The sequence below is a fragment of the Antedon mediterranea genome, chromosome 5 (genome assembly GCF_964355755.1).
Source record: "Antedon mediterranea chromosome 5, ecAntMedi1.1, whole genome shotgun sequence".
NCBI lineage: Eukaryota > Metazoa > Echinodermata > Crinoidea > Comatulida > Antedonidae > Antedon > Antedon mediterranea.
The window spans coordinates 6,838,094-6,858,928 of NC_092674.1; the positions used below are offsets into that span (position 1 = coordinate 6,838,094).

At 32.7% G+C, this 20,835-nt stretch overlaps 3 protein-coding genes across 3 annotated transcripts in view; 2 read left to right on the forward strand and 1 right to left on the reverse strand.

Moving 5' to 3' along the window:
- The first annotated feature begins 752 nt into the window (after positions 1 to 752).
- Positions 753 to 7,543, forward strand: LOC140049961 (protein phosphatase methylesterase 1-like). Its single transcript, XM_072094917.1, has 12 exons — positions 753 to 1,081; positions 1,614 to 1,716; positions 2,347 to 2,439; positions 2,788 to 2,897; positions 3,196 to 3,353; positions 3,795 to 3,885; positions 4,021 to 4,086; positions 4,469 to 4,695; positions 5,161 to 5,226; positions 5,725 to 5,834; positions 6,222 to 6,289; positions 6,555 to 7,543. The coding sequence occupies exons 1-12, from the start codon at positions 978 to 980 to the stop codon at positions 6,571 to 6,573; spliced, it is 1,215 nt and encodes a 404-aa protein (XP_071951018.1). The 5' UTR covers positions 753 to 977; the 3' UTR covers positions 6,574 to 7,543.
- A 587-nt stretch (positions 7,544 to 8,130) lies between these two features.
- On the reverse strand, positions 8,131 to 11,225 carry LOC140049962 (regulatory factor X-associated protein-like). Its single transcript, XM_072094918.1, has 4 exons — positions 11,107 to 11,225; positions 9,787 to 10,023; positions 9,288 to 9,401; positions 8,131 to 8,947 (listed from the first exon to the last, which is right to left on the reverse strand). Exons 2-4 carry the CDS (start codon positions 10,021 to 10,023, stop codon positions 8,849 to 8,851), a joined length of 450 nt encoding a protein of 149 aa, XP_071951019.1. The 5' UTR covers positions 11,107 to 11,225; the 3' UTR covers positions 8,131 to 8,848.
- A 236-nt stretch (positions 11,226 to 11,461) lies between these two features.
- The window catches only part of LOC140049981 (uncharacterized), a 98,315-nt gene continuing 88,941 nt past the window's right edge, over positions 11,462 to 20,835 (forward strand). Inside the window, exon 1 of the mRNA XM_072094957.1 lies at positions 11,462 to 11,622. The gene's annotated coding sequence lies outside the window, so the exon portion shown is untranslated. The remainder of the gene's footprint in view (positions 11,623 to 20,835) is intronic.

The window sequence follows — 20,835 nt, forward strand, 5'->3', positions numbered from 1 at the left end:
GCGTTCTATAGAGGGCGTAGTTACTAACGTTTAAAGCACGCACCAAATAATTATAATTTTCATTATTTCCGACATGCGTTTCGTATTTTTAATAAAGAAAAGAAATACTATACAATTGCTGTATTCATCATTGTGGGTATCATCATAATTATGTTATGTTTTTAATTTGTTCTTTCATTTTACTAGTAGAATTTCACACAGAAAAGAAGATAAATATGGAACTGCTGACTCTTGAAGATATAAGTACTGACCAATTTTCCTCTGTTTTAGTTTATTTTACATTATGGTTTGTAGGTCAAATAAATAAATGAAATGAATAAAAAGAATTAAAAAACAGAAAGATATAATTTATTGAAATGTAATGTACAGTAATACAATAATTATAATAAAAAATGTTTTCCATCAATTACTAGAATTTATTTTACTTCTGCTGACACTGAATACATCATTTCATGTCTATTCATTAATTTATTTCAACAATATTTTATGAGGGTGGTCCATCCAGCCGAAGCTGATCATTAGGGACCCTTACAAAAAATATAATTTGACAAGACAATAACACACAACATTCAAAATAAATAGAATTCAACATAATTAAACACAAAATATTTCTTTATGAAAAAAAATTAAAATCCGTTTCACGAGGAACATGTAAAAAATATTTTATTATCGCCATAATATGATCATATAACAGCGTCCTCTATAGATCGATGCCCTATGAGGCCTCCGTACTTTCATCGGCAGGCCTAGCGATGATTTTCGCGAAGCTAAGCTGGCGATGGATTTCTGAAGGGTGCTCAATTATTAATTGATTAAAAATAGTTATAAATAAGAAATTATCGATATTTTACCATTTTATGCTTGCTGAATGCTGTAGACAACTCGTGAGTAGGCTAGATGAAGTATTGAAATCATTTGGAGTAATTTTAAGGGGTGGGTACGAAACTGCATTAGCGCCGTGAATTTTGGGTTTTACCATGTCATCACTTCACAAAAACACTCTACTAAAAAATACAAGTAGCTTACCTTCTAGGATGCTTCCACCTGCTGCAACGAAGGTTCCAGGTTCATCAACAACAAGGTGGGTTGGTTCAGCATCTATCAATAATCATGATATTTACTTTCAACCTTTTGTGGAGGAGGCGAGGATAACAATTTTATGGCCATTCTCTAGCCAGTTCTAGCCATTACTAGTCTAGGCCTATAGACCCCAGGCCTAGGTGTATATATATTTTTTTGTATTTGAAACGATAAAGATAGGAAATCTGTGAGAATGAGAAAGTCGCCCCAACCGAGACTCAAACTTGGAACCTTCTGTTTGATATGCAGATGTCCTAACCATTAGACCACTGGGGCTTTCATGGTATTGTTCAACCTCGATTGGATAGCGACTCTAATATTCGCCGAGAATGTTAAAGAGTTGATATCCATCTGCATATCAAGCAGAAGGTTCCGGTTCGAGTCTCGGTTGGGGCGACTTTTTCTCATTCTCACAGATTTACTCATCGTTATTGTTTATCGAAAGAGAAATATAATTATAAGCCTAGTTAAATTTAATCATTTTCTAATATTTAGTATGTTAAAATCATTTTTTAAACACTTTATTTTTTCAGCTCTACTCAAAATATTCCAAAGTCAAGGATTCGAGATTTTACTCCGTTACCATGGAGTAATTATTTTGAAACTTATGAAGATGTGGCAGTTGATGATGACAATATATCCTTTTATCAAAAATATTATTCACATTTCCAAATGAATGGCGTATAAATAGTACTTTTAAATAGTTTTAAATACTTTTTTCTCCCATATTCTTTCTTTACAGTAAGCCTAATATATTTTTGGAAGAGTCAACTTTATCATACAAGCAAGTTTTGTTTCAGGACAATAGAGGAAGAAGACAGTAATGCACTTATCAATCAATTAATATGACCCACTATACGACCCCCGAGGGAGGTGCGTCATTTGTCCGATGTGCGTCATACATTATGAATACAATGATTCACCCATGCATACAAAATGTGACTTACATTTAGGTGACCATGACGCACCCATGACACATTTTGACCATGTTTATAATATTTTGAATAGTAAAGTGACGGACAGTGACACACCATCGTTCATTGATGTGACGTACCTTCTAAATTTTTTGACGCACCCCTACGTCGGTAATAATTTGTAAATGACACACCCATGACGAACCTCTCCCAGGGTTGTATAGTGGGTCATACAATTGACAAGTGCATAATTTAGGTGATTGAAAGTAAAAGAAAGCTCACTTTGTTGATCAACATCTCATTTCTGGTCTTTTTACGTTAAAAATGTTATTTTCTTTAACAGTATGTTTACGTTTTTAGAGTTTATAGGATGGGAGAGACCGGTCCAGTTGTCGCGTTACTGCATGGTGGAGGTTTTTCAGCTCTCACCTGGGCTGTCATGAGCGTTAGTAATTATGTTCACTTATTTATAAAATATTTCTGATACTAATTGCAGTGTATTGTATTACTGAGTAACATATTTAAGAGTTGAGCTCTGTCTTCACTATCAAACTAGTTTGACAAAAAAAGTATGATGTGCCCAAATATGGTAGTGATATGCTTTACTATGGTAGTGATATGACATCATCATGTCCATATTTGGGCACATCACATTTTTTTTATCACATAAAGTTTGATAGTTTGGACAAGGCTTTAGCAGCAGGCACTACTGTTACATACTTTCTCCTTCTCCAGGTATAAAGTACTATCCATGATAAACAACCTTAATATAGTGATAATTTTGTATTTTTAGACCATCCTCGTAAAACAGGTCAAGTGTAGGGTCATTGCCATGGATATGAGAGGTCACGGAGATACCAAGACTGTCGATGAGTCAAACATGTCAGCTGATACATTAGCAAGGTTGCCATCTTTGTTTTGATTGTTTTAATTTTTTTTACAATAATAAAAATCAAAGGAGAAGCAGAGAGGTACCTTATAAATGATGGACTAGTGCCACTTTGCCAGGGCAATATTGTGCTGTTAAATAACCATTCTGGTGTCTACTAAGTGTCAATTATTAGGCTTACATAATTTAAGCGTTTCTCCGATAAACGTATATTATAGGCTTATCAAAACATCTTAGGTGATTTTGATGTAAAATCTTTTATTTTGCAAAATTATTATATATAATTTTAGAGCCTTCTTCTTTTTAACTTAGTGATGTTGGTAAAGTTGTGCAAACTCTGTTCAAAGATGAAGAAGTTCCACCAATCATATTAGTTGGTCACAGCATGGGTGGAGCTATAGCAGTTCATGCAGCCAATAAGAATTTAGTTCCAAACCTTCGTTCTTTGGTGGTGATTGATGTTGTGGAAGGTACGGTTTTTTTGTGTGTGTAATGTGGGATGTATTATTTGGTGTAAGATACAGTAAAACCCCTTTTTGGTAGATCCCTGTTCAGGAGACATCCCTATTAATTGGACACTTTTCTTTGAAGTAATTGAAGGGCAATATATGTTTTATGTGTATGAAATTCTTTATATCTTCGATTTCGTTGCAACTTCTTCAGAAGAATGAAAAGCTGTAATTAGACAATTCTGTCTAATTACAGGGTCATAACATTAGGGCCGTAGCCACCAGTACAGTCAAAGCGGTCTTTAACAAACCAGTGGCTTGAACAGAGATTGTTCCCCTTTCTTGCTAAAAACTGCACCACTTTATTTCTATATTTCAGAATGTGTGTTTTAATGGTAAAAAAAGAATGTGGGATCATTTAGACCTCAAGAAAAGTCTAACAACTTCTCTTATTTCTTACAGGGTCTGCCTTAGAAGCTTTACATAGTATGCAAAGTTTTCTCAGAGGGCGCCCTTCTAGGTTTAAATCATTGCAATATGCTATTGAATACATGTAAGTAAACTTTAATATACGAAAGAGAAATCTATAAATATTCATAAACATACATTTAAATAAGAATAATACAAAGAGAAAATTGTTTAATACAATTTTCATTGAATTCTTTTTAATTAATTTATATTTTGGTAGGGTAAAAAGTGGACAAATTAGAAATATTGAGTCTGCAAGAGTTTCAACACAGGGTCAGCTGATTAAGTAAGTAATACCATTAATAAACTAGTGGAAAAACTTAAGCGAGTCAAAACAGTTTTGTTCTGCTAGCAGCAAGACTTTGTCAGTGTCAGTTCTGCTACTTTGCTCCAGAAGTCTGTTTCTAGCATACCTTCCAAAAATGTATTTATTCCCATTTTGTGGAAACACATGGTGTACCACAAACCTTACTTTTCCTGTTAGTGAATCTAACCCCTAGCCATAAGCTAAAGCTTGATGGTCTAGAGGTATAATATATGTGATCTGGAAGTTGTGGGTTCGAGTCCCACCCAAGAATTACTTGCAAGTGTTTTCAATGTACTTAGTATAAAGTACAAAATTACGTCAGAGTAGGGCAAACATCTGACCAATAAAATATTTATTTCAGATGTGAAGACCACAAAACAAATGACAATTCATCACAGGAATGTTCCAGGTTAAGTAATGCAATAATTGAGGAGGAAGAAGAAGAGGAAGAGGAAGAGGGAGGTACTACTGAAGTAGAGAGTAATGGTTCAAAGAGAATGAAAACAGCAGAGTGTAGTACAGAGAAGTCACAAGACACAGCATACACATGGAGAGTCAACTTGGAAAGCACTGAACAATATTGGAAAGGTTCTCAATATTTATTGTTTTTACATATTGTACCATACTGCTGAAGCACTTGTGAATTGCACTTTCGTTAACAAATCTTTTTCTTTCTTTTTTTATTTATTTGTTTTAAATTAAATATACGCATCCAACGGCAATCAACTTACCAATTACAGGATGGATAAGCTGTTTTATAATTTATAGTGCTTGTAAACTAAGTCCCATTTCAGGCTTAGAGAGTGGAGTTCAAAGATTGTTAATTACAATCCTGAAACTTTTCCACTATATCTATAGTTTAGTAAAAATTGCTGTCTACAACTCTCCCAAAACAAGACACCCAATATTAATTCTGATTTTAAGGGTGGATTGAATTTTAATCAAGAGTGGATTGAATTTTAATATAAGGTGGATTGAAGTTAAATCTTGGATTGAATTTCAACCTTTAACCCGACCCAATCCTATAATGTACATATTGTTTTCTTACTATAGGTTGGTTTCAAGGCCTCTCGGATTTGTTCCTTTCATGTTCTGTACCCAAGCTGCTGCTCTTAGCAGGTTTGTGACAATTTTAATTAAAACCGAGACCTCCCAGCTCTCAATATTTTGGATAAACCACAAAAATCTCCCAATATGTATAAATTTATAATTTCTACTACTCTAGATATTGTCTACACTATCAAACTTTATTTGACAAAAAAATGCAATGTGCCCATATACTGTATAGACATAATGATGTCATATCACTACCATATTTGAGCACGTCACACTTTTTTTGTCATTATAAATAAATGCCAGTATTTTTTTTTTCATAGCACCCTCTATGGTTTGATGTAGTATTATAGCACCCTCTATAGTTTCATAAAACATCCCGATATTTCATTTTTCCAAGTTAGGTGATCTGCAAAACAAACGTTTTGTTTAAACTTTGCAGTGCACCACTATTAGCTTACTTTACATTACGAAATGATAACTCAGTAGTCTGAACACACCCTTAAAAATATACAAATAATACCATCATTATTACTATTTTATAGTTTATCTCTATTCCTTCAGGCGTTGATCGTCTTGATCGAGCTCTTACTGTTGGACAAATGCAGGGTAAATTCCAGATGTTAATTCTACCTCAATGCGGACATGCAGTTCATGAAGATCAACCACAGAAGGTAAACCACATTATTCTCAAATATAACATGACTACACATCATCACTTAGTAATTTTCATAATGTTATTTATGTTGAACTAATAAACAAGATTTTATTTCGTCATAACAGTTTAATATTAACTGCTTCTGTTTTATTGTATATATGCCAGTGAACAGCGGTACCACTCGATGTGACAGTAGTGTGTCTCCGCAGGAAATTTTCTAGCAATAAAATTTGCTATATTTCGTAATTAGGCTGGGAATTAGGCCTATTTTTTATTGGTAGCACACATCTGATACTTTGACAGCCTTAAAAGTAACAATACAAGTGTATTGCATACCTGTTTCTTCCAGAGGGTAATGTTTTTATGTTGTACAGATTTTAAACCTTTTCATTCTTATATCTAGGTTGCTGATGCTCTTGCAACATTCTTAACGAGACATAAGATGGCAGAATCATTGTCAGGATTTGAGAGGTAAATTTATTAATTTTTATTTCGGAGGTAAATAATTCTAATCTAAAAACTAATTTTTTTGTAAGCATTTAGAGAATAAAGATTATTTAAACAGGTATAGCATATCAAGAGAGCGTTTGTTTTTGCTATTGTATGCATCAACACATATGGGGTATCAAAGGGACCCCAATTGTACAGGAAAAGTTTTAAACTGCAGTAGTATTTTATTCTACTTCAGCGCTGAATTCTTATTATCTGCATTTATTTATTTGTTTTCCTCTTACAGGCCATCGCCATGTTGTTGAAATGGAATGACTTTTTTTATCAAAATCCATCACTGGAAAGAAATTGTTTTTGAGATATGAAAGGCAGAGCGTGTCTCCCATAATAAATGTGTATTCAAAACCATACACTTTATCAACGAACTTTGACCTATGAAGGTCGACACACTTTCTGTGCATCCAACGGCAATTCCTTTCAGAGGAAATTAGTTTTATATGCAGTACTTGATAATAATATCAAGTTTGCTTGGTAGTGGTTTGGTTTCAAACTGCAGGTCGGTTGATATGCATATACTCATTCTATATCTGTCATCATGTGTCATATTCGATTGGGAACTTTCGTTGTCAACGTAAAGATTTTTTTAGTACTTTTTGTATTCGAATTGTAAATTTGTGCTCAACAGAAAGTCATTCGAATATAAAACGTTGACAACGAAAGCTTTTTCGTTAAGAACAATCTCAACGCTAAAAATACTCCGTTAAAGAAGTACTCAACGGTACACTTGAATACGACAATTATTTCATTATATAAGAGCTAATTTGGTCTGATTGATGAGAACCCCTCAACAAACATAATTTTCAAATAATAATAATTATAATATCTTTATTCAAATCTTCTAAGTGGTTACCAACTGTCACTCAGTTCGTACTGCTATCCTATGCTTATTTTTTTCGAATTGTCATCGATCGAAGATGTCTTCCGTTTCATGAAAAAGGACTATTATTAAATAATGAGTGTCATGTCATGATGAGTACTACTGTATCTCGTCTATTATGCCCCTACAACCACCAATGTCATGGGACAAGCGAAACCTTTAAGAACCCAAAAATGTCATTCACTCATTTCTTTGAACAGCAGTATTTTGTTTTATTTTTATGTTGTGTGATTTGTGTGATATTATACAGTAGTCTGTATGCCTGAATACTTAAAAGAAATACAATGCTGTACAACAATTAGTGATTAATAAACTTGTGGTTACCACAAAATGCACTAATTTTTTAGTTTATAATGTTACGGCACAAATGACACATTAGATACATCAGTACAGAGAATGGGACACTTATATCGGAGTCCATGCAGTGGTGTAACAGCTATGACCGCTCACTGACAAAACCCAGGTGCCCAGCGCTTAATGGGCCCCAGATCTAAGCAGCTTCAATGTAACTACCCAGCATTGGAGAGCTCCTTAGGAGTACTACACAAGAGGTCTTTCCCCCTACATTATGCCGCTGTATATCCATATATATCAAAGGTAGTGATGTCAATCAACTTATTTGTTAGCCAATACTAACCGGGTCAAATGGCCAACAATATTCGCAAGGGTTCGCTGTCGACTTGCTCCTAGTTCTGGTGGTGGAACAAGTCTTCTCGGATAAGGACTATAAACTGTAGGTCGAGTGTACGTGTGTGCACTTTAAAGAACCCAGTTCATCATTTGAGATGAGGGGGTTACCCCGGTGAACTGGTTCACAAAATAGCCCCTGTATATTACGACCTATCTGATAGGACAGTGATTCATTTACTATTTACAATCCTTGGCCACATGTGCCTAAAGACTTAACAAACAAAATACCAGCATTAGGTAAAAAAAGACACATTTAAGTTTTAAAAATGATTTATTTGCAATGCCATAGTTTCAGGAATTGTCCCTACTTTAATCTCACCCCACCCATCACACACATTCTTTAATAATCCTTATTGTAAAGACAATTTAAGTAAATAGTTCACTAGTAGAGCATGCTTTTTAAATTGCTACTGGCTGCGAAAAAGCATGATATCAATTAAAAACAAAGGAACTACACAAGTAGTTTCTTATTAAATTACTATAATTTTGTATATATATATAAGAATATTGCATGTTTTTAATAATGCCTTGATGATGAAGTACATGTTCAGTAAATGTAACGTTTTAGTGGAACACTTTCTTTTGAAAGAGAGTTATTGACACTTCTGTAAAAACGATTTTTTTGGTCATTAATCTGCTGAAACAATAAGGTAAGAAATTCTCATTTTCAGTTATAAACTAGACTACTAATACCACTTTCACATCACTTGGCAAAACAAAGTTTACACATACGCCGAGGTGACGACCCAGCATTTTGGGTGTGTGCACAAACTTCAACGATTTACTAGGCAATGTAAAATAGGTATTGGATTTTTTCCCTCATTTCAATCAGTTTAAATGGTGTTAGTTGCACTGTTCATCCCAATTTTACTCCCATTGAACTTTTCTTGTGCAGGTTAGAATAAGGTAATATATAGGCTGTATTTTTTCCTTTTAAAAACATATTTATACGATCATACGGATTCTGTTAACTCCTTCTCTAGCGTTTCGTTGCGTAGTCTCTCTTGTTCTGCACGTAAAAAGTCCTGTACCATCGGTGATTGCATTAAAGCCTAAAGAGAAAGTATTGTATTGCTAAATATAAATATATTGAGGCTATGGTCAACTGTACAAATAACTGCAATTTATAATATTAATAATATTACTAGTGTTAGTAAAGTTTGTATTTCCTTTTTGCCAAACACATGGCTTAAGCTCTGTCTACACTATCAAACTAGTTTGACTGAAAACTGTGATGTTCCTAAATATGGCAGTGATATACCCAAATATAGTAGTGATATGGCATCATCATGTCCATATATGGGCACAACACATTTTTTGATAAAGTTTGATAGTGTAGACAGAGCTTTACTTTATTACTAATTAATGTTAGTACATTACTGCAGCACTAACCATTTTCTTATCACTAATAATCTGATCTGCAAGATACTGTTGTCGTTCAGGATAAGCTACATCAATAAGAGAATTGAGACCACTGAGTTGGGCTAACGTTTCTTCAGTGGATTCCTGTAACAAAATAGAAACGTAAAATTAAATGCATGTTAAAATGTTATTCAGCAGATGTTCAAAGCAGTAAAAGTATTTCGAAATAAAATTAGCATTTTGATTGATCGTGTGAGTATGATCTTTTGACCTGAAAACTCCAGAGTTTGATGTTGGTACCTTTCACACCAAAACACAGGTGTGTCCAACTCTGCTGTTTTGAACTCCAGAGTTGTTTGATTTTATCTTTCATACCAAAACACCGGGGTGTCAACTCCGGAGTGTCTCTGGAGTTTTGCTTTTGGTGTGAAAGGAGTATAAGTGTTCCTATATGTTACTATTTATTTTTTGGTCAGTGGTTTTTAATTAAGTGTTTACACGGACAAAAGGATGATGGAAAATTAATAACCTGTTCTCTCATCTTAGCTTGCGCAGCTATATGTTTACTTTTCCTTTTATATTTTTCCTTGTATCCTTTATTCCGATGGTAACGGCAAATCCACGCTCCGGATTTAAACCGGAACGCTGCTTCCTTGCATTCCCCAACCTCGCATGTTTGTTGATCACTACTGCTGGAGCTACCACTGTTTCCGGCTTTTTCTGTCTGAGTTTGTGCAGGCTCAGTTGAACAGCTTTGCTCTGCCATCTATGTGGAAAAGAAGTGTATTTTATTACGTGTAGTTAGATTTTTAGCATAGTTTAGCAACAACAAAGTAAGATATTGTCAAAAAACCTCTAAAAAAAGAACAGCGGCTTTGTATAAAATACCAAATAAGTAAAATGTATTTAGATTTTAATAACCATTTCATTTGAAAATGATAATATGCCATTTAACTACTCATGATTTGTATAAATTGTTGCTTGATTGGGTTTTTTTGGGTTTTTTTGGGGGTTTCTTGTTGAGAACCATTTTTTGTTGCCGCATTGTGTTTTTGGAAAATGAAATAATAATAATTTAAAAAAAACTACAATAACAAAGTAAGATACCCAAAAAAGGAACAGCGGCTTTGTATAAAATACCAAATAGGTAAAACAAGCAATCGTGTTAAAAGAATGTTTTAAATCACACATACTCATACCACTTTTGGCCTTGTACATTTGTGCAAAACACCTTTCGCTGATCAAGCTTTTGGTGTTGAAAAGAAATGTGTGCCTAAAAGAAATTATTCATCACAGAAGAAAGCAAACTTGCTCGAGACAACACGACAGAAATCTACAAAATTAACCACATAATTAACCACATTTGAAGTATTATTATATTTATATCACTAAGGAGCTGTATTGTATTGAGAATTATTATTTATATTAAATTAAAATCAAATACAAGAAGTATATTGATTGTAAAAGGAAATAAACTGCTAATATTACTACTAAAATTTAATTAATATGTTTAACAAAAATGTATTTTGTATAGTTCTCCTGTCAAACTCACTGTAAAAGAAATAACTGTGTTAAATTCTTCTCTTTGAGAGTAGTAGGCCCGGTAGTAGGCCTATGTGAAGTATCTGTCTTACCTCTACTCACTCTAAATAGCCTACTCTAGTATTTTAGTACAGTAGTATAGACTGGGTCTCTAGCCTAGGCCTACTAACTAGACTAGAGCTTGACTTGTACACAATTTTTGACATTTACACAATTGTGCACAAATCATAAGGCGTTTATACATACATTTTCAATAATTATATAAATAACTACAAATAAAACAATAAGTAACTAGTCTAGTTCTCACCACTAGATACCTAAACTCTTGGAAAACATTAGTTACTACCAAATCAGCAGTGAATTTATTCTGTTTTGATTGAATCGAGGTAAAGAAAACAAAAACAACCCTGATCCTGAACCACCTGACCATATATAGTATAGTCACGTGATACAACAAGAGTTACGGTACCACGAGATTTCGTTCAATCTTGATGTCCTCTCATCAATAACAACATATTTATTACATTTTTTTTCTATAGTAAATATTTCAGAAACCAATTTTATTTTGATATTTATATATCTGCTAAAAATGTTTATACCGGAAATTAAAAATGCAAATAGGATATATTGTTGATGACCAGTAGTGTTTCGGTTGAATGAGTTTTGGATTGTCTGCTGTTTTTTTAACAGCTGACTTAACACGCACACACAGCTTGAAAAGATGAGGGGCATTTAGATGGAATAATTTGATTTTGATTTAAAATTGTTTCTAACCTAGAATTTGCAAAATACCACATTGTGATATTGCACATAGCAATAACAGGTATGTATTCAGTATTTAGTTTTCAATAATATATTTACTTAATTTACTTTATTTAATGGTGTTAAAGCTAGGCTTGGTCACCAGGGATTGTTATGATTTTTGGCAGGCAAACGTGCTGGTATCTGAGCGGAAACGGACGTATATTAATTTAGCTAAGTAAGACTGGCCTAGATTAGTTGTACTGTACGTAACGTGTTATGCAAAACAAATGTAGCTGTCATCGCGCACACAATCTTTTTTTTTATATGAAGTATGAAAACCTTTTATAGTAGGCCTAACTAGGGCCTAGCCTAATAAGTCTTTAGTTAGGTAGGCCTAGGTGTGTATTTGTTGATTTTTAAAAATAATAATTAAAAAATATAAATACTTAAAAATTTAAATTGAATAGCTAGGCTTATTATTAAATTTTATATATTTTTCTTTCAAACAATTTATATAAGATTGCATCGTATTGATTGAATTGAATTGAATTGAATTTATTTGGAAAATCATCATAAAAAATACATACAAAGTGATAATTGGGTCTTGATTTAAAATTTAAATCTTATTTTTTTTAAATAAATATCGTTTGTTACAAATGCTCAATAATTCGACTTTGTAGCATTCCAGGTACTATTATTAAATAGTCCAGATATTTATTATAAAATCCCAATTTTTCTTAACCAGGACATTCAATGGCAGAAGTCAAATTCAAAAATAATTAAATAAATAAAGAATTTGTGCTGTTGCTGGTTTTCATAATGTGTTTTTGTTTTTATTTGGCCTCCAATGCATTTTTTTTGTATTGGTATTAAAATTTGAACAAATACTTCTCTCCTTGTGTTTTTAGCAGTGTAACTATTGTACAACCAATGCCAAGTAGACATTATTAAACTAAAGCCAATTGTTCAGATTGTAGTGTTTTGTGCATTTGTGTAGTGTATTGAAAAGCTGCTTATAGTACTGTACTGTAAAGTATTGTATAACAGTTACTGTAGGCAATTCAATGAAACATGGAAATGTTGATCATTTTATGTTATACCCTTACACACACATCAACCTTGTTTGTATTTTAAACGATGTATTTTATCTGTATTTTACAAAATTTTAATCTTTTTAACTTTGAACAAACAAAAATAATTTCAAACCATGTACTACTGTATATTTTACTGTGTTTAACGATGAATCAATGAAATGAAGAAATGAAATTTAAAAAAAATATTATTTTTTCATTTTTAAACTATGTACTGTAATATCAATGTTTTTAAATTCTGAATCTAAGTATAAATTACTTTTGTACTAATAGTAACCTTGACTTTATTTCTGTGAATTTTAGTCACCCTAAACAAATAAAAAATTCATTTTTTGATTATAAAGATTGACCTTGTTTTGTATTGAAGACCATACCATTTGTCATGTAAAACAAGTTTTGTCAACCACAAAACATTTAAAGCGAAATAATTCAATTTTTACAAACTATCATCATAATTTCAGTACAGTAAACACTGATTTATAATTTATATATATTGTGACTATCATTCAGAGCCAAGCACCTGAAGATTGAGTTCATACTCATGAAACAGCCTGTAGTGCAATAAAATGTTCAGTTGGTAATTTACTAGCGTCTTTATCATTTATTTATATTTGGCTCTACATTTTGTATCGAGCACTTTCGCTTTCATGATCTGCGTTAAATTTACCACGATTTATATATATATATATGTATATATATATCAATTTGTACCCAAAACCCAAGCTTTTGTTGTGATTGTTTCCATACTGTAGTTCATTTTTCCCATTGTGATTTTTTTTTAATGATTTTGTGCCATAAAACTTTATGTTTAAATAATAATATTAGTAATAATAATTTGTGATTGTGATGCAGAACCATTTGAGTATATTCTTTTATTTATTTTTGTTATTTATTAAACTTTATCACTGCACATAACATAACATAAAGGCAGCAAAAAGAAATGGATGAACAGGTGACAAGCACCTACCCACATCCCCCTTAAAATACACATAACATTAACAAATAGAATATGTAAATGCACAAGGTAAATATGAAAATAGCTAAAGTAAATTACTTATAAATACTATACTGAATACAATTTGAGAAATAAAATACGGTATGACGTTAAAACTCATATATGAATATGATACAAACATGCCTACTGAACTATCGATGCCTGCAATGGGCAATCGGCAACTCATAATTTCTTTATTAAATTTTGGGTTCCACATATTTTTTTTATTTTTTAAGTATTAAAAATAGTTTACAAATATATTGTTTTACTATTTCTCTATTTTTATACTAATTATCCAGTAGCTAAATACTGACTATATTTTTTTCTAAATGTTCTTTTTTTTTTATACATTTTAAATTATTATAATTTAATAAATAAAACTGACACACAATCAGAAATCACAAATATTTTAAAACATGATCAAGGACTCCATACAGTATCCATCATTAAGATTAACAGAAGTTATTTTATTCAAAACTACGAAGTAAGTCGCAAATTCGGCTCTTTATAAAACACTCCCTACAGGTTCGGTTTTGTTTGCGTGATCTTTTTACTTGCACAGATTCCTCTAGCGTTGGGCATACATGTTCGTTGATCATGCATGTGTCACACATGTGTTGTTGTGATGTGATATATATCAGCATGTTTTTTAAGAGACAAGCATTACATCACCATCGTTGCTAAAAGGTAAGAATGCCAGGATAGTGACGGCATTGACGATTAATCACTGCTCGACTTACTTTTACTCGTAACACTATTCAAATAATCCGTATTTAATTAAACTACATTCTGTATCGTATCGGCATATTGAATTAGAACTTATAAGACACTTAAGACATAAGTATGGTTTACTTGTATATTATATAAAAACTTTATTTCACAAATAAAATGCATATAGCAAAAAAAAAAAAAAAACATACAATAAAAAAATAAATATATGAGTACTGTAGTATAAAAATTCTAATATAAAATGTCAGACCAACCAGCTGACATACAATTTTTAATTGAAAAACAATTTATCAAACACAGTTTTAACAATCAATATTAGATATACTCTTTATTTACGTAACATAAAACTATAAATAGACTTACATATCCTAGGAAAGCATCTGAATTCAGGTCTTCTGGGTATAGAGGCCAAGCATAAATGCTAATAGGCTCCTCGTGAAAAACAACTTTATTGTATTAAATGTATCATTGTGATAATTTTTGACTAGTCTAATTTTTAATTTTAAGGCAATCATCTTTATAAACCATTTCATATCGTAATACGTGGTTACGAGATTATTGTGAGCCTAGAGCATGCGTAGAGCAGTGAGCAAGTAATGCAGTTTTCTTGAACATTTCTTGCACTCCAAAGAGGAAGAAACTTACAAAATATACATAATTAGCGTGGGAAATCAACGAAGTCCATTATCTTAATTATCTCTACAAGTTTTTTAGATTAATAATCTTAAGATTCAATGTTAAGATTCAATGTTTTATGTTAACTGTAATTTATGGTGAACATTTGCCAATGACCGGAATTGTTTGTCAGTGGATGAGGTGAATTAGCAAGTTTATAAACTCAGGATAATCGATCACATGAGTTAATATCTTGGAATGCTGAAGATTGTTATTGATTCAGATAAACCATAGTGACTTTTCACAGGTACGCGTTTTTTACGAGTCAGTCCCTGTCATCGAGTTGTGTGAGCAAAGAAAAGTGAGATTTATCCTTGGTGCAATTATAGATCATCTTCTTCTCAATATAATGTAAATATATTGGCAAGTGGATAACCATAAGTGATAACATTCACTGTCTTCCAAGTTTTTTTTATATATTTTATACTGCATCCAACAGAGAGTAACTCGCCAATTACCGGACAGATAAACTATTTTATAATTTATCGTGCTTATAAACTAAGTCTCATTTGAGGCTTAGGGAGTGGAGTTAAAAGAGTCTTGAGTTACCACCAAGCTACAGCTCCAAGTTGGCAACCAAGCTTTTTTTCAGAGTGAATTTGTTCTTTGTCATGAAAAACATATGAAAGGATTTGAACCCTAGTTGATCTGATGCCAGTGAATATGCTGTATAACCATAAAGTAGCCCATTGTTGGAAGCATCCCAGTTGTATATAAATGAAGGTCATTGGTCAGTTTGTTACCAGCTTAAACTGGGATAGCGTGGTTGTGCAAAGTACAACTATAATGAATCACCGCTTTCCTGGTATAATGTGATTTCCTCTATAATTAATTTATTATTATCAATATTTGTCATGTAAATGGAAGCAACAATAACAGGCTGTCAAGGCAAATAAACATTTTTGTTACTGCTCTACCAAGTTATAAAGAAAGAATAAATTAATTCCCCATTGAGACAAGAAACTTGTTTTCTTCTAGAGAAGACCCCAAATGATGGCTTATTGCTATGTTTTCATTTATGTACACACCTATAATTATATTATACTGTATAATGCCATTGTTGAATGAATAAATAAATGTTTTTTGAACTATTTAAATCTTTTTCCAGATACTGATAGCTCCACTAATCAACTAAAACATTCAGATGAATATCAAACCTCTTTAATTAGTTGTGTGTAATGATTACATTTTTTAAATTTATTTATTTTAAGTCTAATTCATGCCTAGCTTACTGTACCTGGATAAATCAAAAATAGCCCTTGCTCTCCTCGGGGAGAGCATATGATATGAAAAGTAAAAAGTTCCTTGAATCTTGAGTCCGTCCACCGTGTTAAAATGGGCACGCCATTTTTGTTTTCTTTTTTTGTATTTGTAGATATATTAATGATTTCCGTATGTCCTTTATTTGGTAATTGTCCCGGTTCCAAAAATCGATTATTACAGTTATAGTTTTGGCATTAAATGTAATATTAATCCCAAAGGTTAGTCCCTAAAATATGAAAAAGATAAACAATTTATTCATAACCTTGTAAATATTAGAAACCAGATGTGTACACATAAAATTAACATAAAAAGTACTGTACTGTACATACTGAATATATGCAGGTGCATATTTCTGCTGCTTCGTACTGATAGCAATAACGGTTTCAAAGAGCTGTGAGCTAACCTGTAGATTTTACACGTGTACACCAACTTTCATCTCCTATACAAACAAATAGCGCTCTTAAGCTCTGTCTACATTATCAAACTTTAAAAATGTGATGTGCCTATATCGATATGCAGATGATGTCATAACACTACCATATTTGGGATATCACTACCATATTTGGGCACATCACACTTTTTTGTCAAACTGGTTTGATAGTGCAGACTGCTGAGATAGACCAGTGCACCAAGGTAACTACTGAGCTTTAGAAGGGTGCACTGGTTTCATTAAGCCAGACTGGTTCTCCAGTTTGATGTCCTTGACATCCCACACCACATTCCCTGACCACATCACATACCACATCTCATACCACATCCCTGACCATACCCACTGTACTGTAAGTACCGGACTTTATTAACCACCACCATCATCCTACAAATACTCTCCCTGTACAACGTAATCTTGAAAACACGAATATTACTATAAGAAATAGTATCCTTTAATATTAAGATTACTGTAGACCCTCAGCTTAATGTCTTTTTTAAAGGATGAGTATACATGCATATCAATCACGTTGCTTAAGGACACAGACCAGATAACAATAACACTCGTGCTGTCCCACAATTCATGCCATCACGCTCTTTGTTGTCTATTGCCTTTCAATGCCTGAGCCGAGTTCTGTAATTACATTTTTGAAAATTGATACATTCTGATAGCAATAGCATGTAGTGTTTGTTTGCCTCAAGAATTATATTCATGTATTGAATGTCATAACTTTGCTTTACTGATTTTTTTTTTTTGGTGGAACCTATCCATTGGATGTAGATTATTTAATGAGCAGAATTGGAATAATTGAACACATAATTAAGGAACCAGGTTGATTGTACGATTTAATAGGTATATCCAGATGACAAAAGATAGTACTGTACATTGTAGGTTAAAGTTCAACGTTACACTTTTTAGTATCCCCCCTTATTTAAAAATCGTGTATACACCACTGCGCATCACCCACACTGCAGTACAGTACTATAAAATCTTTTGAAATGAGGTCAATAATAATGACTTCATAATGGAAGTCTTAAAAATGTATTTATTTTATGGTTTATGTTTGTTGTTGATATTTGTAATCAGTTTATTTTTAAATATAGTTTTTAACTTTTGTTCAGTTGAGTTGTACTGTATAATCTACTGTATAGTACTGTTTAGTAATATTTACAGTAATACTGACTTCCGTAGTACAGTATTAAAAGTAATCTATAAATAACAATTACTGTACACTACTTTTATTAGTATTCCTTCCAGGTGACTTTATTGTAGAATTTAGTAATAATATATGTCCTGTTTATATATAAATCCAAAGGCAAATTACTGAAAAAGGTGACAATGCTGTGTTTATCAGTGGCTGGATCTCAATGAAGATACAAAAAAAAAGCGAAAAGCTAAATCAAAACGATAAAGTAAACAGCCAGAAAAGTTAGCAGAGCTTTCGGGCAACACTAGCCCTTCATCAGTGTTTATATATAAAATGTATACTCTATTAGAGTATACAGTACTGTAGTATACCTCATGTACAGTAATGGTATACTATAGCAAAGAGAGCACTGTCAGTATACTGTATAGGGTCAGATATGTCTCCTTTAAACCAAATTACTAGAACAGGAAAATATTGTGTGGATGAATTAATGTGGTACTGGTAGATACAGTTGCTTGTCCTTTGGAACGGACATGCTGTTGCATTAAATAAATATCAAATACTGTAGCTGAATATTGTGAGTTGTATTATTCATCAATTCTATTAATATGCAGTGATATTTAATATTATTATTCCTGTGTTTTAATCAAGTATTATTTTTTATCTAGATAATTTATGCTCTATTTAATTGCCAGTGTCTGTTATTATGGACAATTACTGTTATGGCAAAATCAAAAGCTTTTTTTTTGGCCTTTTGTCAAAATCTAATTTATAAAATCGAATACGGTACTGTAATGTACAGTAATTATATTGTTTTTTCAATTATTTTGACAATAAAAATATACAGTATTTACAGTATAATAATAATATTAATAGTTCATTCTTATATAGCGCATATAAGCAAGCTCTCAATGCGCTGAACATTATTACCCCAGTGCGGCGAGAGTTGGATTCGAACCTTGGTCTAACGATCAGTAGTCGAACGTCCAACACACAGCGCCACACGCCCTCACAGTATAATATAACTGTTCTTTTGGTGCTTTCTTTTTTTAAATAGGTTGATGTGTGCACTGTAATTTAGTGTCTCGGTGTTCTAACCATTCTGTGTAGCCTGATAGTACAAGTGTTTTCTGTTAAATAGATGTGCATTTTAGTACAGTGTATCTCGGTGCTCTAACCATTCTTTGTAGCCTGATATTACAAGTGTTTTCTGTTAAATAGATGTGCATTTTAGTACAGTATCTTGGGTGCCCGTATCTTTGTGCTCTAATCTTTCTACTGTATCTTGGTGTTCTACCCATTCTGTGTAGCCTGACAGGCACTGTAATATAGTATCTCGGTGTTCTAACCACTCTGTGTAGCCTGACACAGTACAAGTGTTTTCTGTATAAAAAGAAAGTAATTAATTTGCTATTGACATTCTCATTCCCATGTGTCAATTGTCAAGTAAATCAAGGATTATTGATTGTATTAATAAATTGAGAGTTTACAAGATTATTGTGTGTGTGTGTCTATAAAGCATGTGGATCTGTGCATCACTATTGAAATCTGGGATATGCAAACAAAATAATGATATGCAACAATAGCAATTTAATTCTAGTTCATGTGTTTGCTGCATAAAAATACCTGTAACCGGGTAAAAACCATCTGAATAAATTACCCCCAATTTCTTGGCAGCAGAAGATGACCAATTTTCAGTAATCAGTTATAACTGAAATAACAGTTAAAAAAGCTAATCAATTCAGTGTTAGACTGGTTATCACTGTGCAACTTTTGGCGGCAACGCAAAATAATGTTAAAAACACCAAATTGGTTCGGTATTAGGACGCCATTTAACCGGTTATCACTGTGCAACTATTGTCAGCAATGCAAAATAACGGTTAAAAACACCCAATTGATTCGGTGTAAAACGCCATTTAACCGGTATTAATGCAACTTTTGGCTGCAACCCAAAATAACAGTTATTTGATTGACAGTCACTGACCTAAACTGTAAAACGGTTTATTCAATTCTATGCAGCAGATACAGACCCTTGGTTAATAGTTAATATAGACCCAAAAAATTAAATAAATAAATGATAATAGAGGTGTAGCCTGAATAAGGTTTGCTGGCTATAGTGTTAAAACTGCCCATCATTCATTTAATGGGGAAAAAAGGTCCCCTTAATAGAGGTGTCCCGAAGGAGAGGTTCTACTATAAAACATAGGATTAATATGGTTATATTGAAAGGTGAGAATGTAGAATTAATGGTTGGGCTGCATCGATGAGTGCATCGTAAAACGTCAAATAGAACAGAACCAGACAGGATTGTTTCGAAATACTAAGTAGGATTTTAGAAATTGTATAGACAATCGCATTTTAATGGTCGCAGTAATGTGAACAGTCTGCCTTCGTTAATATGTAAGCGTCTGCTACAATACTGTAAACAAAGTTGTCTGCCTATTATGTCACATATTATAATGCACTGTACTCTATACCTGAGTGCCCCAAAGGCTTACTGTACAAACCATGTGATAGGTTAAAATGTAACACAATGCAATGTATGGGATGTGTAAAGAGTCAGTCTATTTCATGTCTAGCTTCCCGTCCTGGGGGGCACAAAAAGAAATGCCAGCAGTACTTTGGAGCTGCCCATGTGAAGGTTTGGTTGACAGATTAGTCCATTATGGTAGAGGGGTACAGTACTCTATGAACTTCTATTGTTGGGTTATCCAGGTAAACACCACTCATACTCTAAAAACAGCACTGTTTGTTTGTGTAATTTTAATCATACCATGTTCTTTGCCGGATTAGTTGATTTATAGTAGAAAGGTACAATACAGTACTTGATGAAAACATCAAATGTTTATATGCACTCACCAGGAAGAGATAGAACACAGGCTTTTGTTGGTCAACCCCAGAGCATTTTTGTGTTTCCTAGATTTACAGTATATGAATACATAGCACACTGTGATATTATTTTCATT

Excerpts from the sequence above, each read along its gene's own strand:
- LOC140049962 (XM_072094918.1), bottom strand. The coding sequence starts at position 10,023 with ATGGCAGAGCAAAGCTGTTCAACTGAGCCTGCACAAACTCAGACAGAA. Across the intron at positions 9,402-9,786 it reads AAGCTAAGATGAGAGAACAG|GAATCCACTGAAGAAACGTT; the intron begins GTTATTAATTTT and ends ATTTTGTTACAG. Across the intron at positions 8,948-9,287 it reads TTATTAGTGATAAGAAAATG|GCTTTAATGCAATCACCGAT; the intron begins GTTAGTGCTGCA and ends CTTTCTCTTTAG.
- LOC140049961 (XM_072094917.1), top strand. The coding sequence starts at position 978 with ATGTCATCACTTCACAAAAACACTCTACTAAAAAATACAAGTAGCTTA. Across the intron at positions 3,886-4,020 it reads CAATATGCTATTGAATACAT|GGTAAAAAGTGGACAAATTA; the intron begins GTAAGTAAACTT and ends ATATTTTGGTAG. Across the intron at positions 5,227-5,724 it reads CAAGCTGCTGCTCTTAGCAG|GCGTTGATCGTCTTGATCGA; the intron begins GTTTGTGACAAT and ends CTATTCCTTCAG.